The sequence below is a fragment of the Sus scrofa genome, chromosome 13 (assembly GCF_054392235.1).
Source record: "Sus scrofa isolate SSC_HxYL_T2T_F1_AM1 chromosome 13, Sscrofa_HxYL_maternal_Yorkshire_Landrace_v2.0, whole genome shotgun sequence".
Taxonomy (NCBI): Eukaryota; Metazoa; Chordata; class Mammalia; order Artiodactyla; family Suidae; genus Sus; species Sus scrofa.
The window spans coordinates 146,379,690-146,405,615 of record NC_139395.1 but is presented as its reverse complement, the minus strand read 5'-3'; the positions used below and the strand labels follow the sequence as shown (position 1 = coordinate 146,405,615).

The following is a 25,926-nucleotide window of genomic DNA, read 5'->3' as shown; positions in this document are numbered from 1 at the left end:
GGTAGGAATATACATAGAAATTTAAGTCCCAAGACCACTTTATATTTTTTTCTGTCATAGTGGTAAATAAGTGGCAATTTGAGACAAATTATTATGTTTCCCTTCAACTTCGGGCCTTAATTACTTGGGCTCGCTCATACATCACTTCCGGAGATCGCGCACCTAAATACCGAAAAAACCAGGCGTGGGTCCGGCAAAGAAGGTTGGCGTCCCGGCTGCGCTCTAATGGGTCGGAGGAGAGCGCCAGATGCTGGGTCCCTCGGCCGGGCCCTTATCCGTCAGCAAGTTCAGCGGAGCCGTAGCCATCGTCACACCGACGCCTGGGTAAGACGGACCCTGCCATCTTTTTTAGTCTTTCTGTCTAGTTATGAGAGTGTGAACCCTGCGAAGCTTGGGGTCAGAGGTCACAGTGTAATTTTCCAGAGGAAACGCCAAAGTACTGTTTTGAAGGATGAGTACTGTCGTCCTCCGGTAACTTCAGGTAAACGCCCCCCTCTGCCCCAGCGGCTACCAAAATGCGCAAATACTCAAGTCCCTTAGAGTCGACCAGGCCGTAGTAGCTAGGCACCAGAGGTGGCGTCTAGTGTGATGAGGTTGGAGTGAGATCTTGAATGCCAGGGTAAGAGTTTGGTTTTTGCCCTGTAAACTTTGGAAGCCTGCACAGAAAAGTCGCAAAAACTGCTTTTTGTATTCATTTGTTCAAAGAATTGACCCTGCAAGAGCTGCTGGTTGGTGCCAGAAGTACAAAATAACTGCTTCGCCCCTTTTATTCCCTAGGGGCTTCACTCATAGATGAACGATCTATCTTCAAAATTTGGCGGGCTTAATAGTTCCCTGGGCCTGGGAACGATCATACTTTGGGGATCCTTGAAAACGGGATGAAGCTTGACTTGTGTTCGTCATCTTGGCATTCATTCTCCCACTTATTTGAGAACTCGCTAAGTTCTCAGTAAGAATCTTTGGGGAGTCAAAAATGCCCCTAATTATCCACGTGCACATCACACTAACTTCCATCTGTAATCTGCAGAGTAAACAGCATACAGAGCTCATCAATATGCTCTGGATTTTAGCATATTTATGAGAGAGTCAGAGTTACTCTGGAGTTTATTTATTTTTGCTTGTTTTATTTTTTTGCTTTTTAGGGCTGCACCTGCAGCATATGGAGGTGCCCAGGCTAGGGGTTCAATCAGAGCTGCAGCTGCCAGGATCCAAGCCCCATCTGTGACCTACAGCACAGCTCATGGCATCGCTGCATCCTTAACCCCCTGAGCAAAGCCAGGGAACGATCCACATCTTCGTGGACACTAGTCAGGTTCATTACCTCTTACCCATGCCGGGAACTCCTCGATTTTAGATTACGGATAATTTTAATTGATTTTGAAGCAACTTGTTAATGTACCATTTAAAAAGTAATGGGAAATTCGATAATGAATTCTCATCCTTAGTTCCGGTTTTTGTTGATTCCTTGGTCTTGGACAAACCGCCTAACCTTCTAACCTTCAGTTTTTTCATTTCTTTGTACCTGTACAGAGCATATAGCTTAGGATGGTGTTTATCTTATCACACTGTGGTTTGTGTTTGGAATTCAGTTCAATGGGTGGAAAGTAGGCAGATTTTTCCTGCAGAAGAGAATTAAAGAAAATTCCAGAGTGTATTGTATGTAATAAGGTAACTGTTTCAGGATTCTTTGGTTTCCATTTTACCATACTGAATGGTATACAATTGTATCACTAAGTGTATCACAGTATTTGGGTCACTGTGTGAAATGTATTTCTTGCTGTGGGTCTCCGTCAAAAAAATTTAACTAACAGTGGTTGCCAGGACCAGAGAATACAGGTTCAGATTCTCATCTCTACCACTTACTAGCTTGCAACTATAGGCAAGTTATTTTATCGAATTTTATCCTGTTTCCTCATCTGTAGACTAGAGATAAAATTTATTGCAAAAGATTTTGAAAATGAAATGAGAAAATAAATGGAAAGTAACTATTATGAGGTAAGAAAGTACTCATTTAAATGTTAACTGTTAGTACTGACTCTCAGGGGGCTGACACCACCCTCAAGACCTAGAACAGTTCCTTGGGAGTATTAGAGCCTTTGGATGTCAGGAGCAGAAGGGAGCAGCTATATTTATCACCCTGTGTTTTATTCATAGTTGCACACAAGTGAACTCAATGATGGCTATGATTGGGGTCGTCTCAATCTTCAGTCAGTAACTGAACAGAGCTCCCTGGATGACTTCCTTGCAACTGCAGAACTTGCAGGAACAGAGTTTGTAGCTGGTAAGTTTTTTAATAGCTGAGGGCATAGGGCACATTTCTGTTTTTACTGACTAGATAAAAAGAAGTCTACTTGGAAGTGTTTTGTGGATCCTACTAAACTCATAAAGGAGCTGTCTTTAATCCAAAGGCAGACATCCCAGGAACAGTGTGGAAAGGTCTAGTTGCACTCAACTGGGAAGTATGGAATGTGCCAAGTTTTAAAATATAGCTCTGAAGAACAGTCCAGGGGAGTTCCCTGGTGGCCTCGAAGTTTAGGATTCGGCATTGTCACTGCTGTGGCTCAGGTTCAGTCCCTGGCCGGGGAGATTTTCTATGCCATGGGTGCTGCCAGAAAGAGGCCCCGGTCTTCATGTCATCCATCATCATATCAAGTTCAAGCACTCAGAATCTAAGGAAAGAGATCAGTCAACATTATACTAGACAAGACCAGCATTTTCCAGAAAATATTTTCTGATACCATTGTTGGAAGCAAAATCCTAGACCTGCTGCTGTTACTTAGGCAATTTGAACAGTATTTTACAGTACTTGTCAACATATGGTAGTAAATTTTTCCATGCATATGATTTGTTTTAGTCACTGCATTCCCTTATTGTTGTTTTTGTTGTTTTGATATGTGTCTTCTAAGCACTTAGAAAACGACTTGGCACAGAGATAACATTATAAATGACTATTTCTATTTCACCTTTGTTTTTTCTTTTTGGCTGCCCCATGGCATATGGAGTTCCCAGGCCAGGGATCCAAGCCAAGCCACAGCTGTGGCAATAACCAATCCTTTTACCCACTGTGCCAGGCCGGGATCAAACCTGCATCCTGCTGCTACAGAGATGCCACTGATGCCATTGTGCCACAGCAGGAACTCCTATTATAAATGTTAGATGGTTAAGCAAGTTCATTCATTTGTTCAAAATGCTTTTACTGAGCCCCAGCTACTCTCAGGAATTGTACTGACTACTTCAAGTATGGTGTTGAATAAGGCAAATTTTGTTTTTGCAAAATTTTGTTTTAGGTGCCTTAAAAGAAGTCTGTAGCAGAGAATGATGTCATCAAAGATGGAGTTAGTATTTGTCTCTATCTGAAGGAAAACTGGGACTTACTCCGGGGCTGAGTCTTAAATGATGAGTAGATGTTAGGACAGATGAGATGACACAGGAAGTTATACACGCAGGCAGAGGACTCAAGCTAGGATCTGAGCAGCAGCCTACTTTGTTCAGAAAATGGTTAGAAGTTTCGCCTTGCTGGTGTTTAAAGTACCTGGGGACAAGCTGTAAAGAACAAACACTGGGGAGGAGGGCAAGGGCCAGGTGCTGGGGAGAGTAAGGGCTTTTAAGGAGAGATGTAAGCAAGTATAAAACATTTTTTTAAAGATCACTGATGGGTTGGGGGAAGAAAGACCAGTTAGGAGACTGTTGCTCTAGTCCAGCAAGAGAATCAGGCCAGAACTGCAATAGGAGTTGTAGAATGGAGAAAAGAATAAGAACAATATTGTTAGTGGGCTATAATAAACCAGACTTTGGTGGAGGGGGTGCAGTGAGTGAGGAAGAGTAAGGAGCATCTTTTTGTTCGCTAATGAGCACCTTTAAATAGCTCCAGGATAGGGATTGGTGTTCAGACCACTGTAAGCATATTTAGAAGGTGGGGACTTTCAGCCCCACCACTGGCCAATGACTTGATCAGTCATGCCAACGTAAGGAAAATTTCCATAGCCTTTTAAAAATACAGAAAAATTCTTGAAATTAATTTCATACCTTTTCTCCTGAAGAAGTGATAGAATTTTGTCTCAATCCTTTATGGCCTTCAGTTCGCACTTTCCTACTGGACACAGGGACAGGGATTCTTAACCTGAGGGCTGCAAGTTCAGCTGCCCTTCAGATTGCAGGCACAACTGTACGTGTGTGTGTGTGTGTGTGTGTGTGTGTGTGTGTGTGTGTATACGTGTGTACAGGTAGTGCCTTTTTGGATAGTGTGATGGCCCATGGATTTTAAGCAGGTTCTCATGGGGAAAAGCTGACCTTACAAGGGAGAGCAAAACAATGAAAAATATTAAGTGCTCACTGGGAACTCTTTACTTTTAAAAGTTGGACACAGGCAGTACTCACTTATATTCAGCAAATAATCAAAAGGCGTGGGAGTTCCCATCGTGGCGCAGTGGTTAACGAATCCGACTAGGAACCATGAGGTTGCGGGTTCAGTCCCTGCCCTTGCTCAGTGGGTTAAGGATCCGGTGTTGCTGTGAGCTGTGGTGTAGGTCGCAGACTCGGATCCCGAGTTGCTGTGGCTCTGGCGTAGGCTGGTGGCTACAGCTCTGATTAGACCCCTAGCCTGGGAACCTCCATATGCCGCGGCAGCAGCCCAAGAAATAGCAAAAAAGACAAAAAAAATGATAATCAAAAGGCGTGTGATACTGTGATATAATAAGAAGTACATTTATATTTGGTCTTCACGTCCAGTTCCTTGATTCAAGAGCTTCTAAAACCCTTGTAATTTCTTGAGTGAAGGGGTGAGAGGAGCATCTTTTGTTATTCACAATAAGTCCCTTTCAGCCTTACTTGAGTTTATGCTAATGAGGTGACTGATGGGGCCCCTAGGTAACTTCTTGGGGGGGTGGTGCTGGTTGCCACAGGAACCAGCCCTTTGATTAGAGGATTGGAACTTTCAAAAAACCACCCCCAAACTCTGGGGGTAGGAGACGTCCTGGAGATGGAGTTAATCACCGGTGGTCAGTGATTTAATCAATGAGGCCTGTGTAATTGGGCTTCTGTAAAAACCCACTCAGAGACTTAGCATCTGAAGTGGGGCAGTGTCTTGACAGTGTAAGAAAAGAATAGAATTGAATTGAATTGTGGGACACCCAGTTGGTGTCTGGAGAGTTGAAGAACTGGTTGTTGGTGTGGGAAAACCCACACATTCTATGACTTGTGTTGGTCATAAAAAGTTAAGAGACAGGCAGCTGCACTGGTGTGTGATTACCTCCAGCAGCACTCAGGCATCGCTACTGAAATGAGAACGGATACCCAGGTTTCTCTAAGGTTGGAGATTTGGGAGTGCTTGCAGTGGGCTAAGAAATTTGATGTCTGGTCAGAGTGATGGAGTGGATATGCCATGTGGCTTTTTACCCAAGTAGGGAAAGAAGTGAAGGTGAGTAAAAGGGGATCAGGCAGCTAGAAGCATTTACAGAGGTTGGACTCCAGGTGACTGGACCACAGTATTGGTGATCTCATGAGAGAGGCAGACTTTGGTCTTTGCGTAAAGGTCAAAAGGAGCATTTTGGGAGTCCCTGCTGTGGTGCAGCAGGTTAAGGATCCGGTATAGGTCACAGCTGCAGCTCAGAGTGGATCCCTGGTCCAGGAACTCCTGTATGCCATGAGTGTGGCCAAAAAAATAAATAAAAGGAACATTGCTAAAGATGTCCTGTTATCTTTGAATAGGACCTCCCCTAGGCATTTTGGTAAAAAGCTTAGCTGGCTTCTCTGGTGCTTGTCTCAGTGGAATCACTTGCCCAGGAGACTAGGTGTCTGGGTGTGGTGCATTAGAGAAGCCTGGAGCAACTTGGGGGGGGCGGGTAGAGCCCTAGGGCAGATGTCACTGTATTTCATACAGAGACTGAGTATTTTTTTACTCCTTTGGAGTCTTATACAGCATAGTTGTGGATGTTCATAAACATTTTATATAAATTACAGCATTTGTAGAAGTTCAGCAGTTCTAACAGGAGTAAGTCTCCTTGCTGAATCTTTGCTTCACTCCCATTGGCTTACAGTTATTCTCTACATGTAAAATGAGGAGATTGGTTATAATGAATGTTTATAATCCCTTCCCACTCTTACTCTTTCTGTTTCCGTGAAATGCATTTAGCATGTGGAGTTTTATAAAATCAGTAATTAAATGTGGTTGAGGAGTTCCCATTGTGGCTCAGCGGAAACAAACTCAGCTAGTATCTATGAGGATGCCATTTCGATCCCTGGCCTCGCTCAGTGGGTTAAAGGATCTGGCGTGGCCGTAAGCTTCCTTGTGGGTCATGGACACAGCTCAGATCCTGAATTGCTATGGCTGCAGCTCCGATTCGACCCCAAGCCTGGGAACTTCCATATGTCACAGGTGTGACCTTAAAAAGCAAAAAAAAAAAAAAAAAAGTGGTTGACCTTTTGAAAGTTTTAGTAAAAATCTTTCCTTATATTCTTTTTTTTTTTTTTGGAAGAAAACTTCCTTTAGAAATTATAATTTATTGAAGGCTAGTAGAATCTATTCAAATCAAGAAAGTTTAAATTGTTTTACGTGCTCATATTTTTAGTTTTCTAAGTATAGACTAACATTCACTCAATAATGCCTCTTAAGTAACAGTACTTTTTTTTTTCTCTAACAGAGAAGCTTAATATTAAGTTTGTGCCTCCTGAAGCTAGAACCGGACTACTGTCTTTTGAGGAGAACCAGAGAATTAAAAAACTCCACGAAGAAAACAAACAGTTTTTGTGTATACCAAGGAGGTGAGTTGCATAAGAATAGGCATAATAAGGAGTTCCCTTAGTGGTGCAGCAGAAATGAATCTGACTAGGAACCATGAAGTTGAGGGTTTGATCCTTGGCCTTGCTCAGTGGGTTAAGGATCTGGTGTTGCTGTGAGCTGTGGTGTAGGTTGCAAACGCAGCTTGGATCTAATGTTGCTACGGCTGTGGCGAAGACCAGCAGCTGTAATTCCGATTGGACCCCCAGCCTGGGAACCTCCACATGCTGAGAGTATGGCCCTGAAAAGCACAAAAAAGAAAAACAAAAAAGGCATAACAAGGCTACTAAATATGAAGTTTTTTATTTGGTAGTCACTTTTTTTCTGCTTTTCTCAGCAGTCATTATTAAATCCAAATATTGTTTTATTTTGATAACTCATGTAGAAGTTTTTTTCTTTTATGATTGTTTCAGACCAAAGTGGGACCAAAAAACTAGCCCAGAAGAACTCAAACAGGCAGAGAAAGACAACTTTCTAGAATGGAGGCGTCAGCTTGTCCGGTGAGTGTTAGTCTACACAAAGATTCTCCTTAAAATTCTGAGTTAGGCATTTTGGTGTTCTTGCATTGCTGTTTGCATTTTAAAGCCTTTATTCTTTTAAAAGGAAGATGGTAGATTTCATTTTATAAGTGCAAACTGTGTATGTGTAAACAGCATTGCTTTGTGCATGTGTCCTTGCCCAAAGATAGTGAATTGATTGTTCTATTCCTGGCCTTTTCTCCTTTTCATACTCCTCTCTAGCCACTAGTCACCCTGGAGCTGATCCCTGCTCTCTGGAACATTCTTCCAGGAAGAGATGTCAGGGAGAAATGTCACTTTGTGTGCTAGATAAACCCTCAGAGCTTAAAAGGCTTAAATATAAAATTTGAATTTGATTTACATATTGACTAAGTAGAAAGTATGTAAAAATCATTTGATAGTTAATATTTGTGTCCTTACTTTTTAATACAATGACTTTGGGTGTTTACACTACTTGAGACCTACTATTACAGTCTGGCAGAGATTTACTGTTATAAATGTCTCATTCTGAAACCAGATTGGAAGAGGAACAAAACCTGATATTGACTCCATTTGAAAGGAATTTGGACTTTTGGCGTCAGCTCTGGAGGGTGATTGAGAGAAGGTAGGTTACTGTTCTCTTTTTTTTATAAGGCTGATGTGGTGGTGGTGTTACCTTAGAGTCGGATGTTGTATATATGTGATTATGGGCCCAGAAGGGAGGACAGAATCCCTACCAAGAATTATTATAAAAATTGCAAGTATAATACTACATTTCTTTTAAAATTTGGGAGTTTTTTCCTTATTAAATACATTGATAAGCTTGTAAGAATGGTGGCTTTTCTGTGAGATGAGTCCTGAAGCATCCATAATTATTTCAGCAAATGTATATGAATTCCTATTGGTAGTATAGAAGGTGTCTGCTTGCAAAGAGAAAATATGTTATGGGGGAGGCTAAGCACCAGGGGCATACGGATGAAATGCAGCCCTTACACTAAGGTGACTCAGCTCCTAGTAAAATACAAAGTGGAGTGTGACTCCTACAGATAGAAGGGTGGCAGGCTGATTTAGAGCAGTTAATAAGATTAGGGGAAACTAAGGTGTGATCTCTTTTAGTTGGACTTTGATAAGTTGAGAATGGATGGAAGATTTTTGGTCTTCTCCATGTCCTGATTCTTAGAAGTTGATGAATCAGCTCTCCAATCTCACCTCTTTGTCGTAGCTAAAAGGTTTTTATTTTTATGAAAGAGTATATGAATTATTTATCCTTATAAATGAACCTTATATTTGGAATGATGTTTTTAACAAGGAGCCTATAGGTTACGGGGTTTTTTTTCCTTTTTTTGGCCACACTCACAGCATGCAGAAGTTCCTGGGCCAGGGATCAAACCCAAGCCACAGCAGTGACAATGCCAAATCTGTAACCGCTGGACCACCATATTTTTAAATCCATAAAATATCCCCAGTTAGAACATTAGGAAGCAGGACACTTTAACTGGCATTCTCAGGAAAGAATATTAGCACAGTTAGCATCATTACCAAAAAAAGGACTTGGATTAAATTTGTAGTTACTGACATTTCTTTTTAGGGTGAGGAAGATGTTCTGGAATTAGATAGTTGTGATGGTTGTGTAACTGTGGATATACTAAAAAACCTCTGAATTGTACACTTTTAAAAGGATGGATTTTATTTTTTTTAAAAAAGGATGGATTTTATGATATGTGAATTATATTTTTTTAAATAAAAAGTCATTTATGTGCCTCTCCTTGCAGCTTCCTCCCTCAGAGCATAGAGAGCTGTTGGCCTAGGATGTGAGGAGGTCAGAGTAGCAGGGCAAATCTCTAAGCCTGAGAAAGGGGGGAGCTTGCTGCTGATTGCAGAGCTCTATGCAGACTTGAATGGGGTTTGGGAAGACACAGTGTGATTCTCATGGGGACCAGAGTGAACTAATCTCTTTCAGTGCCTCATTAGCAGTTAGAGTGTGTACTGCTGAAAAGGTCTGGTTTTTTTTGGTGGGGGAGGGGGGCAGGGGGTTTCAGGGCCACTCCCATGCATGTGGAGAGTCCCAGGCTAGGGGTCTAATCCGAGCTACAGCTGCCAGCCTACACCACAGCCACAGCAACTCGGGATCCAAGCTGCTTCTGCAGCCCACACCACAGCTCACGGCAATGCCAGATCCTTAACCCACTGAGCAAGGCCAGGGATGGAACCCGAACCTCAGTTCCTAGTTGGATGGGAACTCCAAAAATGTCTGTTTTCTTATTTCCAAAGAGAAATGGTAACAATGTGAAATACTGAAACCTCAACCTGGAGGGAATGCCCCTCTCTGCACACTTAAGTAATTTATTTTTTTTAATTCCAGATTTTCTCCTACTTCCCTTACTGTCTGTCTCTCCTCTGCATTCCTTTTTTTCTGTTTATTCTGGTTTATGACCTTTATGTGAGAGGCCTTCTGCAGATGTCAAGTGATATTTGTCTTTTTGTATTTAAGCATAAAATGTTACAAAGCTGACTGACAGGACTTTTGTTTGGGTGGAGTTTGCCAACTGTTTGAACTTCACTGTACAGTGACTAAGCAGGGATCAGTTTTATTTTTTGAAATAGCCCAAGGTGTTAGTGTCTAGGGCTGTTTTCCTTAGGATCAGCCAGTTTTTTAAAGAGGAGCGATCTGCCAAGAATGGGGGCTAAAGGCCGTGGTGTAATACCAAGGGGCTGGGCGTGTTCACCGTTTGGGATGTAGGCTTATGTTTAATCCCCTCTTCAGTATGACACCTCTTTCCCACCTTCTCCTGTCCTTGAGGCCCCAGTTCTGGAGCATCTGAGGTTCATTTTCTCCAGTAACCCCTGGCCTTCTGCTCTTGGAGTACCCGGTTGAGGTGCTGTGGGTTGGAACGTGGCTGCCTGGCTGAATGGCACAGGGGGTGGACCTAATAGCTCCCTGTTCAACATTATTTCAGTCCGATACCTCACCCTTGCCCTTTCAAAAAACGGGATCTGATGCTCCTGATCGTGAGCTTTCCCAGAGCTCTGGGGCATAAATGGGCCTGCTTCTCACTGGGCTGACGTTTCTTAGTTGCTGTTCTTTCTTTCTCTTTTTCCTAATGCATTCCAGTCTTTACTTTCATTTTTTGTAGCTTTTGTGAGGGAACCATAGGTGTTCTTCCATGTTTAGCAAGAAGGCCCTTCCTAACACCTGCAGCATGTGGAATTCCCAGGCTAGGGGTCAGATAACTGCCAGCCTATGCCATAGCCACGGCAACACAGGATCTGAGCCACTGGATCCTTCACCCACTGAGCGAGGCCAGGTATCGAACCTGCGTCCTCGTGGATACTAGTCAGATTTGTTTCCTCTACACCACAACAGGAACTCCCCTTTCCCTTGCTCTTTATACCCCTAATTAAGCAATTTGTCTCACCAGAGTGAGCCTTTATTTTTTGAAATTTCTAGCTTCAATTGTATTACAGCACCACTTGCTCTGTTACTTTCATCATGCAATGTTTCTCTGTATTTTTATAAGAGAACATTTCTGACTCAAGGAATACCTTGTATATCACATGGAAGTGGATCTTAGTTACATACAAATATCTATCAATAAAGTGACTACTGCTGTGCCTTTTAACAGGAAATATTTATTGATAGGATACAGAAGTACAGCAGATGTCCCCTGTTTGGTAACAGACTAGCTACGCCATCTGCCTCTAATTTCAGGAGCAGTTATTAGAAGAGATTTGATGTGTAACATGTCAGTGAAATACAAGAAACTGCCGAGGCACTGAGGCAGAGAGCTATGTTCCAGTAAGACAAGGCACTTCCATAGTGCAGCATCACCCTTGCCCTTCCCGGGACACAGCTGGCCCTTCACTCTGCATCCTAATGGAGCACACAAGGACTGCTGTCTTACCAGGTCTTTTCTTACTGCTATGTCTAAACCAGCCACTCTTTCTTCATGTTTGGTGGGTGGACATAATATTTGTGGACCTTGTGGTTTTAGTTATTTATTTTTAGGGCCTCACCTGCAGCACATGGAAGTTCCCAGGCTAGGGGTCAGATCGAAGCTGCAGCTGCCGACCTATGCCACGGCTTGCGGCAACACCCAACCCTTAACCCACTGAGCGAGTCCAGGGACCAAACCCACATCCTCATGGCTGCTAGTTGGGTTCTTAACCCACTGAGCCACACTGGGAACTCCTTGGACCCTGTAGTTTTAGTTCATTAGGCTTTGTCCATTTTTGGCAGTCATTTTTGCATTTACTGTTAAATCCGCGCAGTTTGAAAGCAGCAGATGCCATCTTGAAGAAGGACATGCTAGGACCCACTTAGCTAGAGAATGTAAAAGCAATTTGTCATAAATCAGTAAGTCTATGAGTTTCTTTGAGTCACAAGATTATGCTAGAAAGGAACTATTCTGAAGGAAGATGTACCTTGTCAAAAGCCCTGCCCTATATGCTAACCTTTATTCACTGTATTTCCTTGGTGTTCAGCATAGTTGGATAGGCATTACCTCAGGAAAGCTAACTAGGTATGGATTTGGGGGAGACTGCTGGAAGGTGGTAGTACCACTGCTTGTTTCCTTCCAGGGCAGTCAGAGCTGCCTGTGAAGCATCCTTCCTCGCCACAGGGGATCCTGCAGAAGAAGCGAGGTGTTTATTCTCAGTGCTGGGCTGCTGAGGTCTCTACTGCATCTGGGAGGGGCTGGAGGGCCTTGCTGTCAGTCACGGAAAGTTTTCAAATGCTACATCTGCTTATAAGTGATGGAAGGAGTTGGACTCATTCCTGCTTCACTGTATCAATTTCAGTGGATGTTTTGCTGTTCTGTATTTTTGCCATTGAAACACATTCTTGGAAATTGGCAGATGATAATTTGCTAGATACACACTTTCTCTTATCAGCCCTGGGTTTAAATAAGATAGAGGCTTTAATAGTGGCAGCTGTGAGCAGGTGCTATATTAGGGGTTTTTTTTGAGGCCTTAACAAGTGTAGACTAGGTACTGAGTATACAGTAGACCTCAACTTGGATTGAAGCCTTTGAAATACCGTTGTCTCTCCAGGAGAATTTACTAGAAGATACAGTTAAAAGTGTTAGCAATAAAGCATCCTCAGAGCCTCTCTAGGCTGTACGAAGAATGGGAGAATGTTTTGATTATGAGCATGGCTTCTGGTCCAGAGTGTCGAGTTCCTATTCCAGGTCCATCACTTAGTAGCTGGTGACCTTGAACAAGCCATTTAACTGTTCTAAGCTTCAGTTTCCTCATGTAAACTGGGACTAATTGTACCTTTTAAAAGTTAAGTATATCAGTGCCTCATATATGGAAAGTGTTTGCTGCGATTACTCCATAGTCACTGTTTATCTTGCATTTGTTTTTCAGTGATATCGTGGTCCAGATAGTAGATGCTCGAAATCCACTCCTGTTTAGGTGTGAAGATTTGGTAAGTAAAGTGTGACATGATTCACGCTTAAGTCCTTGGGCAGCACCGGGACAGCACCCCGACAGTAGTGGCTCTAGGCAGACTTTTTGAGCTCTCCTCTAGCTTTGTTTAATCAGGCATCCTGCTCCTCGCCAGATCAGGAGCTTGCATTGTGGGGCCCTTTAGACAGATGTTTTCTCTGCTCAGATAATTGTTTCCATCTGCAAGAAGCCACCAACACTTGAACTTTCTAGCTTTTGGTTAAAAAGCCACTCTGTTAATAGGCATTTGCCAGTGTTTCTCATTTTTTAAGAGACCAGTCAAAATAGCATTTTGCTCACTTTAGCATTTGCCTGATCCCTTTCCTTATCCATCCAAGTTTTTTCTTCTCACACCATAGTTATTACCCTCGGTGGTATTTTACAAGTGAACTAAGTTTGTAAAACACCACAGGGGGTAGTAATTAAGGTGTGAGGATCACATGAAATAATGTTAACACAGGCTTTGATTTAATAAGACACTGAACGCACATAAAGTATTCCCATTTCTGTTCGAGGACCATAGTAGGAATAGTCCTGATTACTTTGAAATCCATCAGTGAATAATAAAAATCTTAGTGGGGAGACTTACTAATTCAGCTTTTGTACTTTTGGGGTATTTCTTAGTGGGGAGCTAAATACTTGGGAATTAATTTAATCACTGGGTCTTGTTTTCCTTTTGGACTTCAAAACTATTTTTTACATTAAAAGGTGAGATTATTATTGGCTATCATCACTTGGCTTGAAAATAGTCCCCATTGGCTGACAGATCTACTAGTTATGTGGTTCTTTAACTTTGTTTAAAAGAAACAGTTTAGGGAGTTCCCGTCGTGGCTCAGAGGAAATGAATCTGACTAGGAACCATGAGGTTTTGGGTTCGATCCCTGGCCTCGCTCAGTTGGGTTAAGGATCCGGCGTTGCCATGAGCCGAGGTGTAGGTCGCAGACGCAGCTTGGATCTGGTGTGGCTGTGGCTGTGGCGTAGGCCAGCAGCTACAGCTCTGATTTGACCCCTACCTGGCCTGGGAACTTCCATATGTTGCGGATGCAGCCCTAAAAAGCCAAAAAAGAAAGAAAGAAAAGACTTAGCATTATTAAAGAGAGGTACTATATAATTTGAAGAAATAAGAACCTATAATACAGGGCAGGAGAGTATTTCTTTTGACCCTTTCCAGTTTTTTATGTGACGAGTATTTCAATATGTGACCTAACTTCAAAGCTTGCTGAAAAGATCCATAGAATGTACCATGATTAAAAGTCTTTAGAAAAGATTTAAAACTGTGAGTAATAACCTTAAGTCAGAGCTGGACGTCTTCAATATTACTTGCCTAATTTTTTTTCCTTTTGGAGAGAGATCTAAATATCTTTGTCTGGCCTAGGAGTGTTATGTGAAGTCACTCGATGACAACAAGGAGAATGTCATTCTGATAAATAAGGCAGACTTACTGACGGCCGAGCAGCGGAGTGCCTGGGCCGAATTCTTCGAAAAGGAAAATGTGAAGGTCATTTTCTGGTCAGCTCTTGCGGAAGCCATTCAAGTGACTGGTGACTCTAAGGTAACCTGGGCGGTTTTTTCAGGGTGGGTTTCAGTTTCTGGTCAATGTGCTGTGTTTGTTTTTTTCGTATCATGGATTCGTGGGGGTTTATTTATTTATTTATTTTTTCCATAAGTGCTGATAGGATGACTTACAGAAAAATGAGTCACAGGGTTGCTTTCTCTGGTTGTCAAATAGTCTGCTATCCCCAAGGCTCTATGTTACACACCAATATTAGCTATAATTCTTCATTTTTTTTAAATTTTAGGTGGACAATTGTATATCAAGTTTCATAATGACCTTGTAATTGCTTTTAAGACAGAAACAACTAAATGTAGTAACTTCTCTGGATTCGATTAGATCTTTTATTTTATTGAAGTATAGTTGATTTACAATGCTATGGTATTTCTTTTTGATGTACAGCAGAGTGATTCAGTTATACATACATATATATACACACATTCTTTTCCATTGTGGTTTATCCTAGAGCACTGAATAAAGTTCTCTGTGCTCTACAGTAGGACCTTGCTGTTTATCCCCTCTAGAATCTCCTTTTTTTTTCTTGGTCCTTTTAGGGCCACACCTACAGCATAATGGAGATTCCCAGGCTAGGGGTCAAATAGGAGCTGCCACTGCCAGCCTACACCACAGCCATAGCCACGCAGGATCCGAGCCACATCTGCAACCTACACCACAGCTCACGGCAACGCCAGATCCTTAACCCACTGAGCAAGGCCAGGGACTGAACCCAAGTCCTCGTGGACCCTAGTCGGGTTCATGAACCACTGAGCCACAATAGGAACTCCTGGAATCTCTTTTGACTTTGTTTTGGAAACAAAGAAATAAAATAATCCTAATTAAGATATAGCATGTTGTTTTCTCTATCTCTTAACCCACATTTTACAGAAACAGTTTGAGGGTTATTTTCGAGTAAAAATTAACAATAACCACCTATGAAAAAAATTAGTAATAGAATGTTAGAGCTGAAAGAGAGGTAAAGTAATATCTAATATCTTTTCCTATTCACCTCCTTTCCTTTTATTTCTGTTTATCAGCCATTAATTGACTGGTGTGCCGAGCTTGGTCTATGAATTTAGCCATCCCCTTAGTGAGCTCACGAGTTAGTGAGATCTAACTCTGGGAGGAAGACTCTCTGTGACTTCTCTAAATGGCAGAGACCAGGTGTCTCATTCCTCCTGTCTCCGGGGGAGAACGTCCACTGAAACTAAGCTTCCCCAGCTTTGGTCTCAGGCCTTTTCCTTTGTCCCCATGTTCTCTCTTCTGCAGAGGTTGCTTTGTGCGTGTGTGTGTTTTTGTCTTTTGAGGGCCTCACCTGTGGCATATGGAGGTTCCCAGGCTAGGGGTCTAATTGGAGCTATAGCCGCCGGCCTATGCCAAAGCCATGGCAATGCGGGATCCAAGCTGCATCTGCGACCTACACCACAGCTCAGGGCAACACCGGATCCTTAACCCATTGAGAGAGGCCAGGGATCAAACCTGCAACCTCATGGTTCCTAGTTGGATTCGTTTCTGCTGCACCATGACAGGAACTGCAGAAGTTGTGTTTTTTGCTTTCCCATTCCTCATGGAACATAGTCTCTGGAGCACTCACTGCCCAGAGTGCGAAGCTGCCTGTGTCAGGATAACCCCTGAAATGGGTGGCAGCTGATTGAGTACATTATTCCAGGTGTGGTTTGCCCAGGGCATGTGCTCTGATTTCTTGTGATCAGGATACTCCCAGTAATACAGAGTTTTTGTTAATTCACCCCTTTCAAAGGAGCTTATGCTCTTGGCTCATTGAATCTGTGAACAACCGCACCCTGAGATAATTAAAAGACTTCTAAGGAGATCGTCCAATCTTACACGTGAGGAATGTTTTTCATTTTGTTTTTAGTTCAGCATAGGACAGTACTATTCCTCTTAACTGTCAGTGATTTGGGAACTGGGTAGAGTTTATTTTGAATATGCCATTTGCTTTTCTCTTCTTCTAGCTGTGAACCATCTGCACATTTCATGTTTGCCTTTCTATATATTCTTTCCAGCGTTGATAACATGGAGTAGATTGGGGCCAAGGCTAGAACTCCATGAGCTTACGTGGACGTACCACGCACTCAGTACCAAGCATTTTAATATGATGAATACAGATGTATTTGAAAGGATGTAACAATAATTATTCCAATAGTTCGGTTGTTAGTAAAAAAAAAAAAAAAAACTAACCCATAGGGAACTTACTCTGAGTACCTTCTATGTTTCATTCATTTTATCTTCTCCATAATGAGTGTGAGTGCTTGTTATCCTCAGGCAGCCCGGCTTCATAGCTTGTCCTTTTCACCATTACTTGTTGCAAATCTCTCCTGGAGGTCAATGTCTTGGTGAAGTTTTTTTAATGTTTTTTACTAGATATCACTCAGCCCTCATGCACTAACCCCATAACCATCAAAAATGGGAAAGGGATTAGTGGCTACATTTGCAGCATTCCCTGAACTATCAGCCCAGTACTAGATTCCAAAAGCAAGTGGAATTTGTTTGCATGATCTGCTCACAGGAAACTTTTGCTGCCTCCGTTGCTGACCAGCTCACCAGCTAACTTGTTTCACTGTCAGACTCTGGGTTAACAGTGTCTGGTTTGTGAAAGCTATTCATTCTTCCTTTTTAAAAACTGAACCCCTTTTATTCCTCCCAAATCTCGTGCAATCCCCGTTATTCATGATTTCTCAAGTCGAGATACCAGCTACTCTTGTGGTGTCACATCTGTCATCACAGCTGTCATTTGAGTATCAAACATGAACTTGTTAAAAATAGATATTCAGTGTTTTCTCACTTATCTGAAGTTTGGTTCTTCCTCTACAGTTGTGTAAGCATTCTTATTTTAAAAAACAGAACTTTTTTTTTTTTTTAATTGAGTACCTTGGTTTTCTCTTGGTCATATGTTAAATTGCACTGTATTCCCCAAAAAATTGACTTTTCCCTTTTTATTTTGACTTTATCTTGCAAAGTCCTTTTGTTGCCTTTTACCATTTTTCCTGAACCTAAGCCACACCCAGCCTTAGTTTTCCTAACACACATCTATGTTCAGTTCACGTTCTTGTGTTCTGCCCCATATTTTTAAATGATTCAGAAGAGCACACCACTGTGTGCTTCTTTACACTCATTGTTCATTTATCATAGAAATTCCTAGAGTTTCCATTGTGGCTCAGTGGGTTAAGGATCTGGCATTGCTGTGAGCTGTGGTAAAGGTCAAAGAACTGGCTCAGATCCCACATTGTTGTTGCTGTGGTGTAGGCTGGCAGCTGCAGCTCCAATTCAGCCCCTAGCCCAGAAACTTCTATAAGCTGCAGGTGCGGCCCTAAAAAGCAAAAAAAAAAAAAAAAAAAGAAAAGAAAGGAAGAAAAGAAATTGCTTCCAATTCCATGTTTCTGTTTGAGTTGCTAGGCATGACAATGAAATCATACCTTTTTCCCATGACATTTTTTTTAACTATCTCTTTCCTAAAATATAGGATACCTATTTAACTGAATTCATCATGTCCTCTTCTGTGGTGGCTATTCATTCTAACACTAGATTATTTGAAAGTGATAGAAGGTTTGCATCACTTCTGAATTCCAACCAGTTCACACTTGTTGATACAAATTGGTAATACTCTAAATTGCCTTATTTCTGCTTAGTTATCAGTAGGAATTCAGAAGGATTAACACACCCATGAATTATAAGTGATTTTTTACCTTTCTGCTTCCAAAGGAAATCATTGGTTGGTGAATAATTTCTACACACAGAATTGAGTTTTGTTGCCCTCACATTTCACACACAGGGAGCTATGCTCCAAGGTGCTATGATTTGTTAAAGGCAGTTATAGGTGTCCTCTTGCGGTACAATGCATTAACGATCCAGCATTGTCACTGCTGTGATGCAAGTTCAGTCCCTGGCCCGGGAAGTTCCACGTGCCACAGATGTAGCCAAAAAGAAAAAGACAACAATGAAAACGGAAGTGAAAGCAATAAATAATACTTTATAATATTTCTTAAAAGACAGTTATATAAAAGGATAGCAGTTTCTCTCACTATAGAACCACTGTCCTTGAAAACACAAAGGTAAAATGAAGCTCTTTACATTTTATTCCCCTCTTGCTTTGTGCAGAGAAGAGAATGGTAAATGTTTTATTGTTAATGAAAAATGCTTTGTTTTATTCTACAACCCATTACAAAATAATGTACTGCCAAGGAATTTGGCTCGACAAAGACTTTTCGAAGCCTTTCTTTTAATAGATGAAAGAATTATCTATTAGAAAAGTAATGCAGGAGTTCCCTTGTGACTCAGTGGGTTAAGGATCCAGCATCATTACAGTGGCTGGGTTCACTGCTGTGGCATGGGTTCAGTCCCTGGCCAGAGAAATTCCACATGCCGTAGGCATAGCCAAAAAAAAAAAAAAAAGAAGCACACATGTTCTTTGTACAAAGTTCAAATAATACAAAAATGTACAAAGGGAAGGTCCACCTTTCAGAGTCACCGCTGTTGAAAGTTTGGTTGTGTCCTCGAGTTGAAAGGCTTGTGTCGTCTCTTCCCTCTATTCACCTTTTCTGTTCTCATTCATAACATTCTCTTGTCTTCTGTTCATCTTAGATAACCGACCTTGAGCAGAGTGAGGGGCGTAGTTGTTACACAGTACTGACCTGTTGTGGTTTCTGTTATTTCATCAGGCAGAAGTGAATGGAGACCCTGGAGAAGCCATCACAACTGAGGTTGAAAACTCCAGTTGCGACGAGACCAAACTTCCACACAGTGAGACTGAACACCTTCCGAGTAGTGAAGCTGCCAGCAGTGACGAGGGTGACAGTGAGTATGAGGACTGTCGGGAGGAGGAGGAAGACTGGCAGACGTGTTCAGAAGAGGGCAGCGACCCGGACGAGGAGGCCCGTGGCCAGGACTGGAAGGAAAGCTGTGCTATAGATTCTGAGGCCCAAGAAAGGAAAACCCCGCAGAAGAGGCAGATACACAATTTTAGCCACCTGGTATCCAAACAAGAATTACTGGAGATCTTTAAGCAGCTACACTCTGGAAAGAAGGTGAAGGATGGACAGCTGACTGTTGGGCTGGTAAGGTGACCTATGTGACAGGACTGTTACATGAGGGTCTGTATTCCCCCTTCTTTGGTAGCTGCATGGGAGCCCCAGAGACCAGTCAGTCACGTTCGGGCATCATAGGGAACATTGAGGCCCTCCTGTAGCCCACGGGCATCGTGGCAGCAGGCTGTGTGACGGGCAGGGGTGACTCAAAGAGAAGTTTTCTCAAGGCTTATATTGATTACACCCCCTTTCTGTTAATTGTCTTCTACAGTCTGGTCCCAGTTCCTCCCTAACCTGTCACCTGACTTACAAGAGCTCCTAGGATGAGAACTCATAAGGTTGCCTTCAGGCCTCTGGCCCAGTGTTCTTACCTTTAGACGGGCTTTGTAGATAAGGTGGGCTTTGTCGATATGGCAGGCTTTTGGCGTCCTGGATCCTTGCCACTTTCTACTGTAGACGCTCCTTCGGTCTCTTCTAGGTGGGCTACCCGAACGTTGGTAAGAGTTCAACGATCAACACCATCATGGGCAACAAGAAAGTATCTGTGTCTGCAACACCCGGCCACACCAAGCATTTTCAGGTATTTCACAGCATCGGCCTCTGTGCTTCCTTCTCAGCCCATTCCTCCCTGTGGGTGTTTTCTGAAGTTCTTTGCCACTTGTGTGCCGCTCGCTCTTCTTCTCCTTCCTCTGCTGCATGCCCTGCATGGACCTCTTACTTGTCTTTCAGACTCTCTATGTGGAACCTGGCCTGTGCTTATGTGACTGCCCCGGCCTGGTGATGCCATCCTTTGTCTCTACCAAAGCCGAGATGATCTGCAGTGGGATCCTCCCGATTGACCAGATGAGAGATCACGTCCCAGCCATATCACTAATATCCTTTGTGCTGCGCCAGAATGTGGTTGTTACCTGTGTATTAGAGCTTAAGAAAAAATCTGGGTAAGAGACAGGAGAGGAAAAAATAATCACTCCTTACATAGGTGAAACAGACTGCGCTTTATCTCTGAATTAGGATCATCTCACAAACCTGCAGTGTATTCAGGTAAAAATGTGTCATCCTCAAGGTCTGTTTCAGAGGTAATATTTGAAGAGGATTTATTTGGAAGTGATGATTGGGGTATGAGGCTTTGTTTAAAAGAGGGGGGTAGGAGTTCCCGTCATGGTTCAGTGGTTGAAGAATCCAACTAGGAACGATGGGGTTGCGGGTTCGATCCCTGGCCTCACTCAGTGGGTTAGGGATCCGGTGTTGCCATGAGCTGTGGTGTAGGCTGCAGATGAGGCTCGGGGCCCGCGTTGCTGTGGCTGTGGTGACTCAAAGAGAAGTTTTCCCAAGGCTTATATTGGCTTATATTGGTTCGACCCCTAGCCTGGGAACCTCCATATGCCGCAGGAGCGGCCCAAGAAATCACAAAAAGACGAAAAAAAAAAAAAAGAGAGAGAGAGAGAGGGGAGAAGTCTTTTTAAGTTAATGAAAAATCATACTTCTCCTTTGGGGAGGTGAAAAGGTTGCATTCTTAGAAGCATGTATCAGATGCCATTGGGAAGAGGAGGGGGTCCTTCAAAGGAACGGATTCCTTGACAAGCTTACGTTTGCCAGAATATTCCAAGACGTGTTTTAGAAGCTACATACGGCATTGACATCATAAAGCCTAGAGAGGATGAAGATCCCCATCGACCGCCAACATCAGAAGAATTCTTGACAGCTTATGGATGTGAGTTGTGATTTATTTTAAAAACATGAACAAAAAATAACAAGAGAGTTATTGAGAGAAGTACCCGGCAAGAATACGGATTCAGAATTTTTCCTTAGCATTTATCATGTCATTTTCCAGCATTGATATTTTTGTTGTCCCGTTGGTCTTGCCCACAAAGCGGCCTCCAGGTAGCTGGCTCGGTGGTGGTTTCGAGGCCCAACAGTGAAGAAGGGAGAGCCAGCTGCTGCCCGAGTGATACTTTATTTCAGTGTTAAGTGCTTTTTACAGTTAGAGGAGGAGACGCTCTGAATCCTTTGCTTCTTCCCCAGGTCTTCATCGTAGAAACGAGTGCCTAGGAGGCACATCTTCTGTGCTCTCCTGGGCTCAGGGCCCTTCCATAGAAGGCCTAGGACCCAAGTGTAGACACAGGGGTTCTGATCTAAGGCTATGTTGGCTTCTTCTGGAGTCTTCTTCCAAAAGGATATTGGGAAGAAATTGAATATGCATATCAGAGCCGGGTAGGAGAGTTGAGGGGAGAGTGACAGGAAAGCCCTGAGAGACTGGGGAAGACTGGAGCTTGGTTCCCCTTCCATCAGTCCCTTGTTTTTGTTTTTTTGTTTTGCTTTTTTGTCCCTCTTAGTTTGGTTGGGTTTGGTGTTTTATTTGGGGAAAACTGTTTTCCTGTAATGCCTTTGTTTAAAAAAGAGAAAACTTTGGATTTTTCATCTGCCTGAATGTATTTTTGTGTGTACTGTGACCTAGAATTTCAGACTATTTACTTCTAATCTGAAAGAACCAACACGCAGCTAGTACAGGAAGGGGCTGAATTTTGAACCTGTCCAAGCCCATGTTCTTACCCACTGTGCTCTGCTCCTCCCTTCTAATCGAGTTAGTATCAAAGGGATCTTTGTTGTATGTTTGGGAAACTGTAGATATATCATTAAGCAATTTGCTCTGTCACTTGTGGTTTTGCTAATAATATTGACAATATACACTGCACTCTGCAAGTAGCCTCCTTGAATCAATATTTAGAATCAAGAGATGGAAGAAATAACTGGAGTAGAGACGGGTTGCCTGTCACAGTGTGATGCTAGGTAGTTGTCAAACATTCAGATATAGCAGTATAGTCTCTTCTCCTGGATTATCTGATTTTGTAATGCTAACCAAAATAATTTCTACATCATTAATTGATTTTTTTTTAAGGTAGAGTAAGAATGCACAGTGTAGTAACAGAAAAGACTAAACTTCTATCACCTCAGTTATTTGTTGCGATGTTTTCTAACCTAGGTTTTGCAAAATTCCTTTCTCCTCACAGACATGCGAGGATTCATGACCGCACATGGACAGCCAGACCAACCTCGATCTGCACGGTACATCTTGAAGGATTACGTCAATGTGAGTCACCCCTCCTTGTTTCTCCTGAATCAGTCGGTCTTCTTTCTCCACAACCTGTGTTTAGGGTGATGGCAACCAGCTGAGTTATTATGGAGATATTTTCTCATTGATTTGTTATAACTGGAGTTAGAGTCTCTTTTCTTTTGATGGATTTGGTTGTGAGAATTTCCTTTTATCCCCGCCTCTTGTCAATACGTCATCATCAGAGCATGGAAATAAAAGAGAACAGCCATTGTCTCTTTTCTCTCTCCCTCTTTTTATTTTAATTTAGGAAGAAAATGGTTCATAGAATATTTATATGGATAAATGAGTCATTTACCATTTGTAAAACTGGAGAATGGGCAAGAAGAGTTTAAAAAAACCAGTTTGGAGTTCCCATTGTGGCTCAGTGGAAACAAACCCAACTAGTATCCATGAGGAAGTGGGTTCGATCCCTGGCCTCACTCATTGGGTTGGTGATCTGGCATTGCCACGAGCTGTGGTGTAGGTCGTAGACCCGGCTCAGATCTGGTGTTGCTGTGGCTATGGTGTAGACTGGCAGCTGCAGCTTGATTTGACCCCTAGCCTCAGAACTTCTGTATGCCACATGCCCGCTCACCCCCCCCCCCAAAAAAAAGTTTTTAGCGTGTTAATGGTGGAAAGAGATAGATTTGCACCCTGTGGACCACTGTGGCAGGCCCAGTGAGTACAGCCACACTGTCCAACTGTGTCCTGGCTTTTTTTCGTTTGTTTGTTTTTTGGCCAAACCTGTGGCACGTGGAAGTTCCCAGGCCAGGGTTCGACCCCTCTGAACCCATGCCCCAGCCCACGGCTTTTGTTTTGAGAAATGTTCTTTTCAAGTATAATCCTATCCATGTACTGAAGCATACGTTAAATAAGGTAAGGGGTGGGGGGGCACAGAGAAGAAAGATTGCATTCTAGTGTGGGGCTGTGGGAAGAGCCAGGCCTCTAGAACACCAAGGACCATCATCTGGGTATTAGGACTCTTTGGTTACAGTTGACCAAAAATTCAATTCACTGAGCTTAATCGGAAGGCAGAAAGGTCCATGCGAGTGTGCCCCGTGGAGAGCCCTCTGGACTTCACACAGCTGGCCCTGAGGATGCGCCGTTACCATTCGTGTTGTCTTTGCAGGGCAAACTCCTGTACTGTCACCCTCCTCCTGGGAGAGATCCCGTGACCTTTCAGCATCAATACCAGCGACTCCTAGAGAACAAAACGAATGGTGGGGAAGTAAAAATGCCACCAGGCAGAAATAAAAAAGCAAATCAGATTGAAAATGTAGTGGACAAAACTTTTTTCCATCAAGTAAGTTTTAAAAGTTTTTCGTGTACTTTTGATCCAAGACATTTTGTCTAACAGCTTTATTGAAATCCCATTCACATACCATAAAATTCACCTTTTTAAATTTCACTAGTTTATAGTATATTCAGAGTTGTGTAACCATAACCATTATCTAATTTTAGAACATTTTTATCATTCCAGAAAGACTGTACCCTTTAGCATTCACTCTGCATTGCCCTCTCCCCCTAGCCCCTGCCAACCACTGATCTACCTTCTCTATGTAAAGATTTGTCTATTCGTATAAATAGAGTCATCCAGTATGTAGTCCCTTGTGACTGGCTTCTTTAACTTAGACGAATGGCTTTAAGGTTCATCCATGTATCAGTATTTTATTTTATTCTTTTGTATTGCCAAATAATGTCCCATTGAGTGGCTAGACTACATTTTGTTTATCTGTCTATCAGTTGGTGTACACTTGGGTCGTTTCCACTTTTTGCCAATTATGAATAATGCTACTGTGAACATTCATGTGTGGGTTTTCGTGTGGACATATACTTCATTTCTCTCTTAGAAGTGAGATTGCTGGGTCTCGTGGGAACTCCATGTGAAGTTTGGTTGAGTACTGCCAAACTTTCCAATAGCGGCTGCACCATAGTACACCCCCACCAGCAGTGTTTGAGGGTTCTAATTTCTCTGCATTCTAGCCAAGCTATAGAAAAGAAGTGATATTTAAGCTGGACTTTGAGGAGCAAATAAAAATGTGTCCCTTGGGAGTTCCTTTCGTGGCTCAGTGGTTAACGAGCCCGACTAAGAACCATGAGGTTGCGGGTTTGATCCCTGGCCTCTCTCAGTGGGTTAAGGATCCGGCATTGCCATGAGCTATGGTGTAGGTCGCAGACGCAGCTTGGATCCCGTGTTGCTGTGGCTCTGGCATAGGCCGGTGGCTACAGCTCCAATTAGACACCTAGCCTGGGAACCTCCATATGCCATGGGAGCAGCCCTAGAAAAGGCAAAAAGACCAAAAAAAAAGGTGTCCCTTGGATGAAATGATGAAGGCCAACTTTCCAGGCAAGAGTAGCATAGACAGAGGCAAAAAGATATGGGAGTTTGGGTTCTTCCAGTAAAGGGCCCATGATATAAGTCCTTATATTCCATATACGGGAACATGAACTTGATTCCCCAGGCTACAGCGGGCCGTCGGAGATCAGTGAGGACAGGACTAGAGTGGTGCAGATTGGAGAGCTCTGCTGGAGGTGTGGACACTGGATTCAGGTAGTCCTGAGTGTCTCAGGAAGGCTGATGAATACCTCCCGTGAGAGCAGGAGGGATGGAAAAGACGGGAAGGGTATGCAGAGTTCTAGGGACTGGAATCCACAGACTTAGAGCCTGACGTTATGTGACAGATGAGGAAGGCAGCATGTTCCATCTTCGGGCTGGGCAGATTCTGAACCACTAGCGGAAAAGAATGGAGAGTCAGCTCTTAACTAACTGTGGGTTGTGACAGATTGAATTTTGATATCAAGAGAGAATTCCAGAAAAAAAGTTGGTATTACCAGTCTAGTTATACATGGTATTTGAAGCTATGGGACTAAACAAAGTTGAGGACAAAGAAAATGAATTGAAGATAAAAACTGAGTAACTTGTCATTTAAGGAATGGGGAGAAGGAGAACCAGTGAGAGATAGAAGTCCACTATCTTGGATCTTCCATAATCCTCCAAAGGAGACTGCTGACAATGCAAATAATATTTTCTTTTATTTCCTAGGAAAATGTAAGAGCTTTGACCAAAGGAGTCCAGGCTGTGATGGGCTACAAGCCTGGGAGTGGCCTGGTGATGGCAGCAACTGTGAGCTCTGAGAGGGGGGCTGGGAAGCCTTGGAAAAAACATGGCAACAGAAATAAAAAAGAGAAAAGTCGTAGACTCTATAAGCACCTGGATACGTGAACTTGGGCTTCAGCTGAGATGGCATCTGCACTGTGCATCCATGGTGCTATAGGGCGGGCCCTGCCCTTGTGATGCACAAGCACATCTGGCAGCCAGTTCAAGACAGAGGGACTCCTCAGAGCACCAGCTCCGACTAGCAAAGTCATCTCAGAGCCCCAGAAACCTGCTTCTGAAGAAGGCTGAATCTAAGATGAATGAATAATGTGTATTTACTTGTGTAAGCCCATACACAAATGCATAGTAATTTGTAACTTGGGGGTTTTTTTGAAAAAATATTAAAATTAAATTGCCACTTAGACTT

At 42.8% G+C, this 25,926-nt stretch overlaps 1 protein-coding gene across 2 annotated transcripts; it reads left to right on the top strand.

Annotated features, from left to right (window-relative positions):
- The first annotated feature begins 195 nt into the window (after nt 1-195).
- Nucleotides 196-25,921, top strand: LSG1 (large 60S subunit nuclear export GTPase 1). 2 transcript variants are annotated; one of them, XR_014824564.1, is made up of 14 exons: nt 196-324; nt 2,155-2,281; nt 6,639-6,759; nt 7,189-7,275; nt 7,811-7,897; nt 12,640-12,700; nt 14,096-14,272; nt 18,946-19,706; nt 19,790-19,891; nt 20,041-20,184; nt 20,899-21,022; nt 22,320-22,399; nt 23,532-23,705; nt 25,446-25,921. XR_014824564.1 is itself a non-coding variant. In XM_021070074.2 (14 exons), the coding sequence occupies exons 1-14, from the start codon at nt 226-228 to the stop codon at nt 25,623-25,625; spliced, it is 1,959 nt and encodes a 652-aa protein (XP_020925733.2). In that variant the 5' UTR covers nt 196-225; the 3' UTR covers nt 25,626-25,921. The 2 variants fall into 2 exon arrangements, 1 of the variants encoding a protein (XP_020925733.2); XM_021070074.2 differs by having other exon boundaries at nt 18,946-19,341.
- The last annotated feature ends 5 nt before the right edge of the window (nt 25,922-25,926 follow it).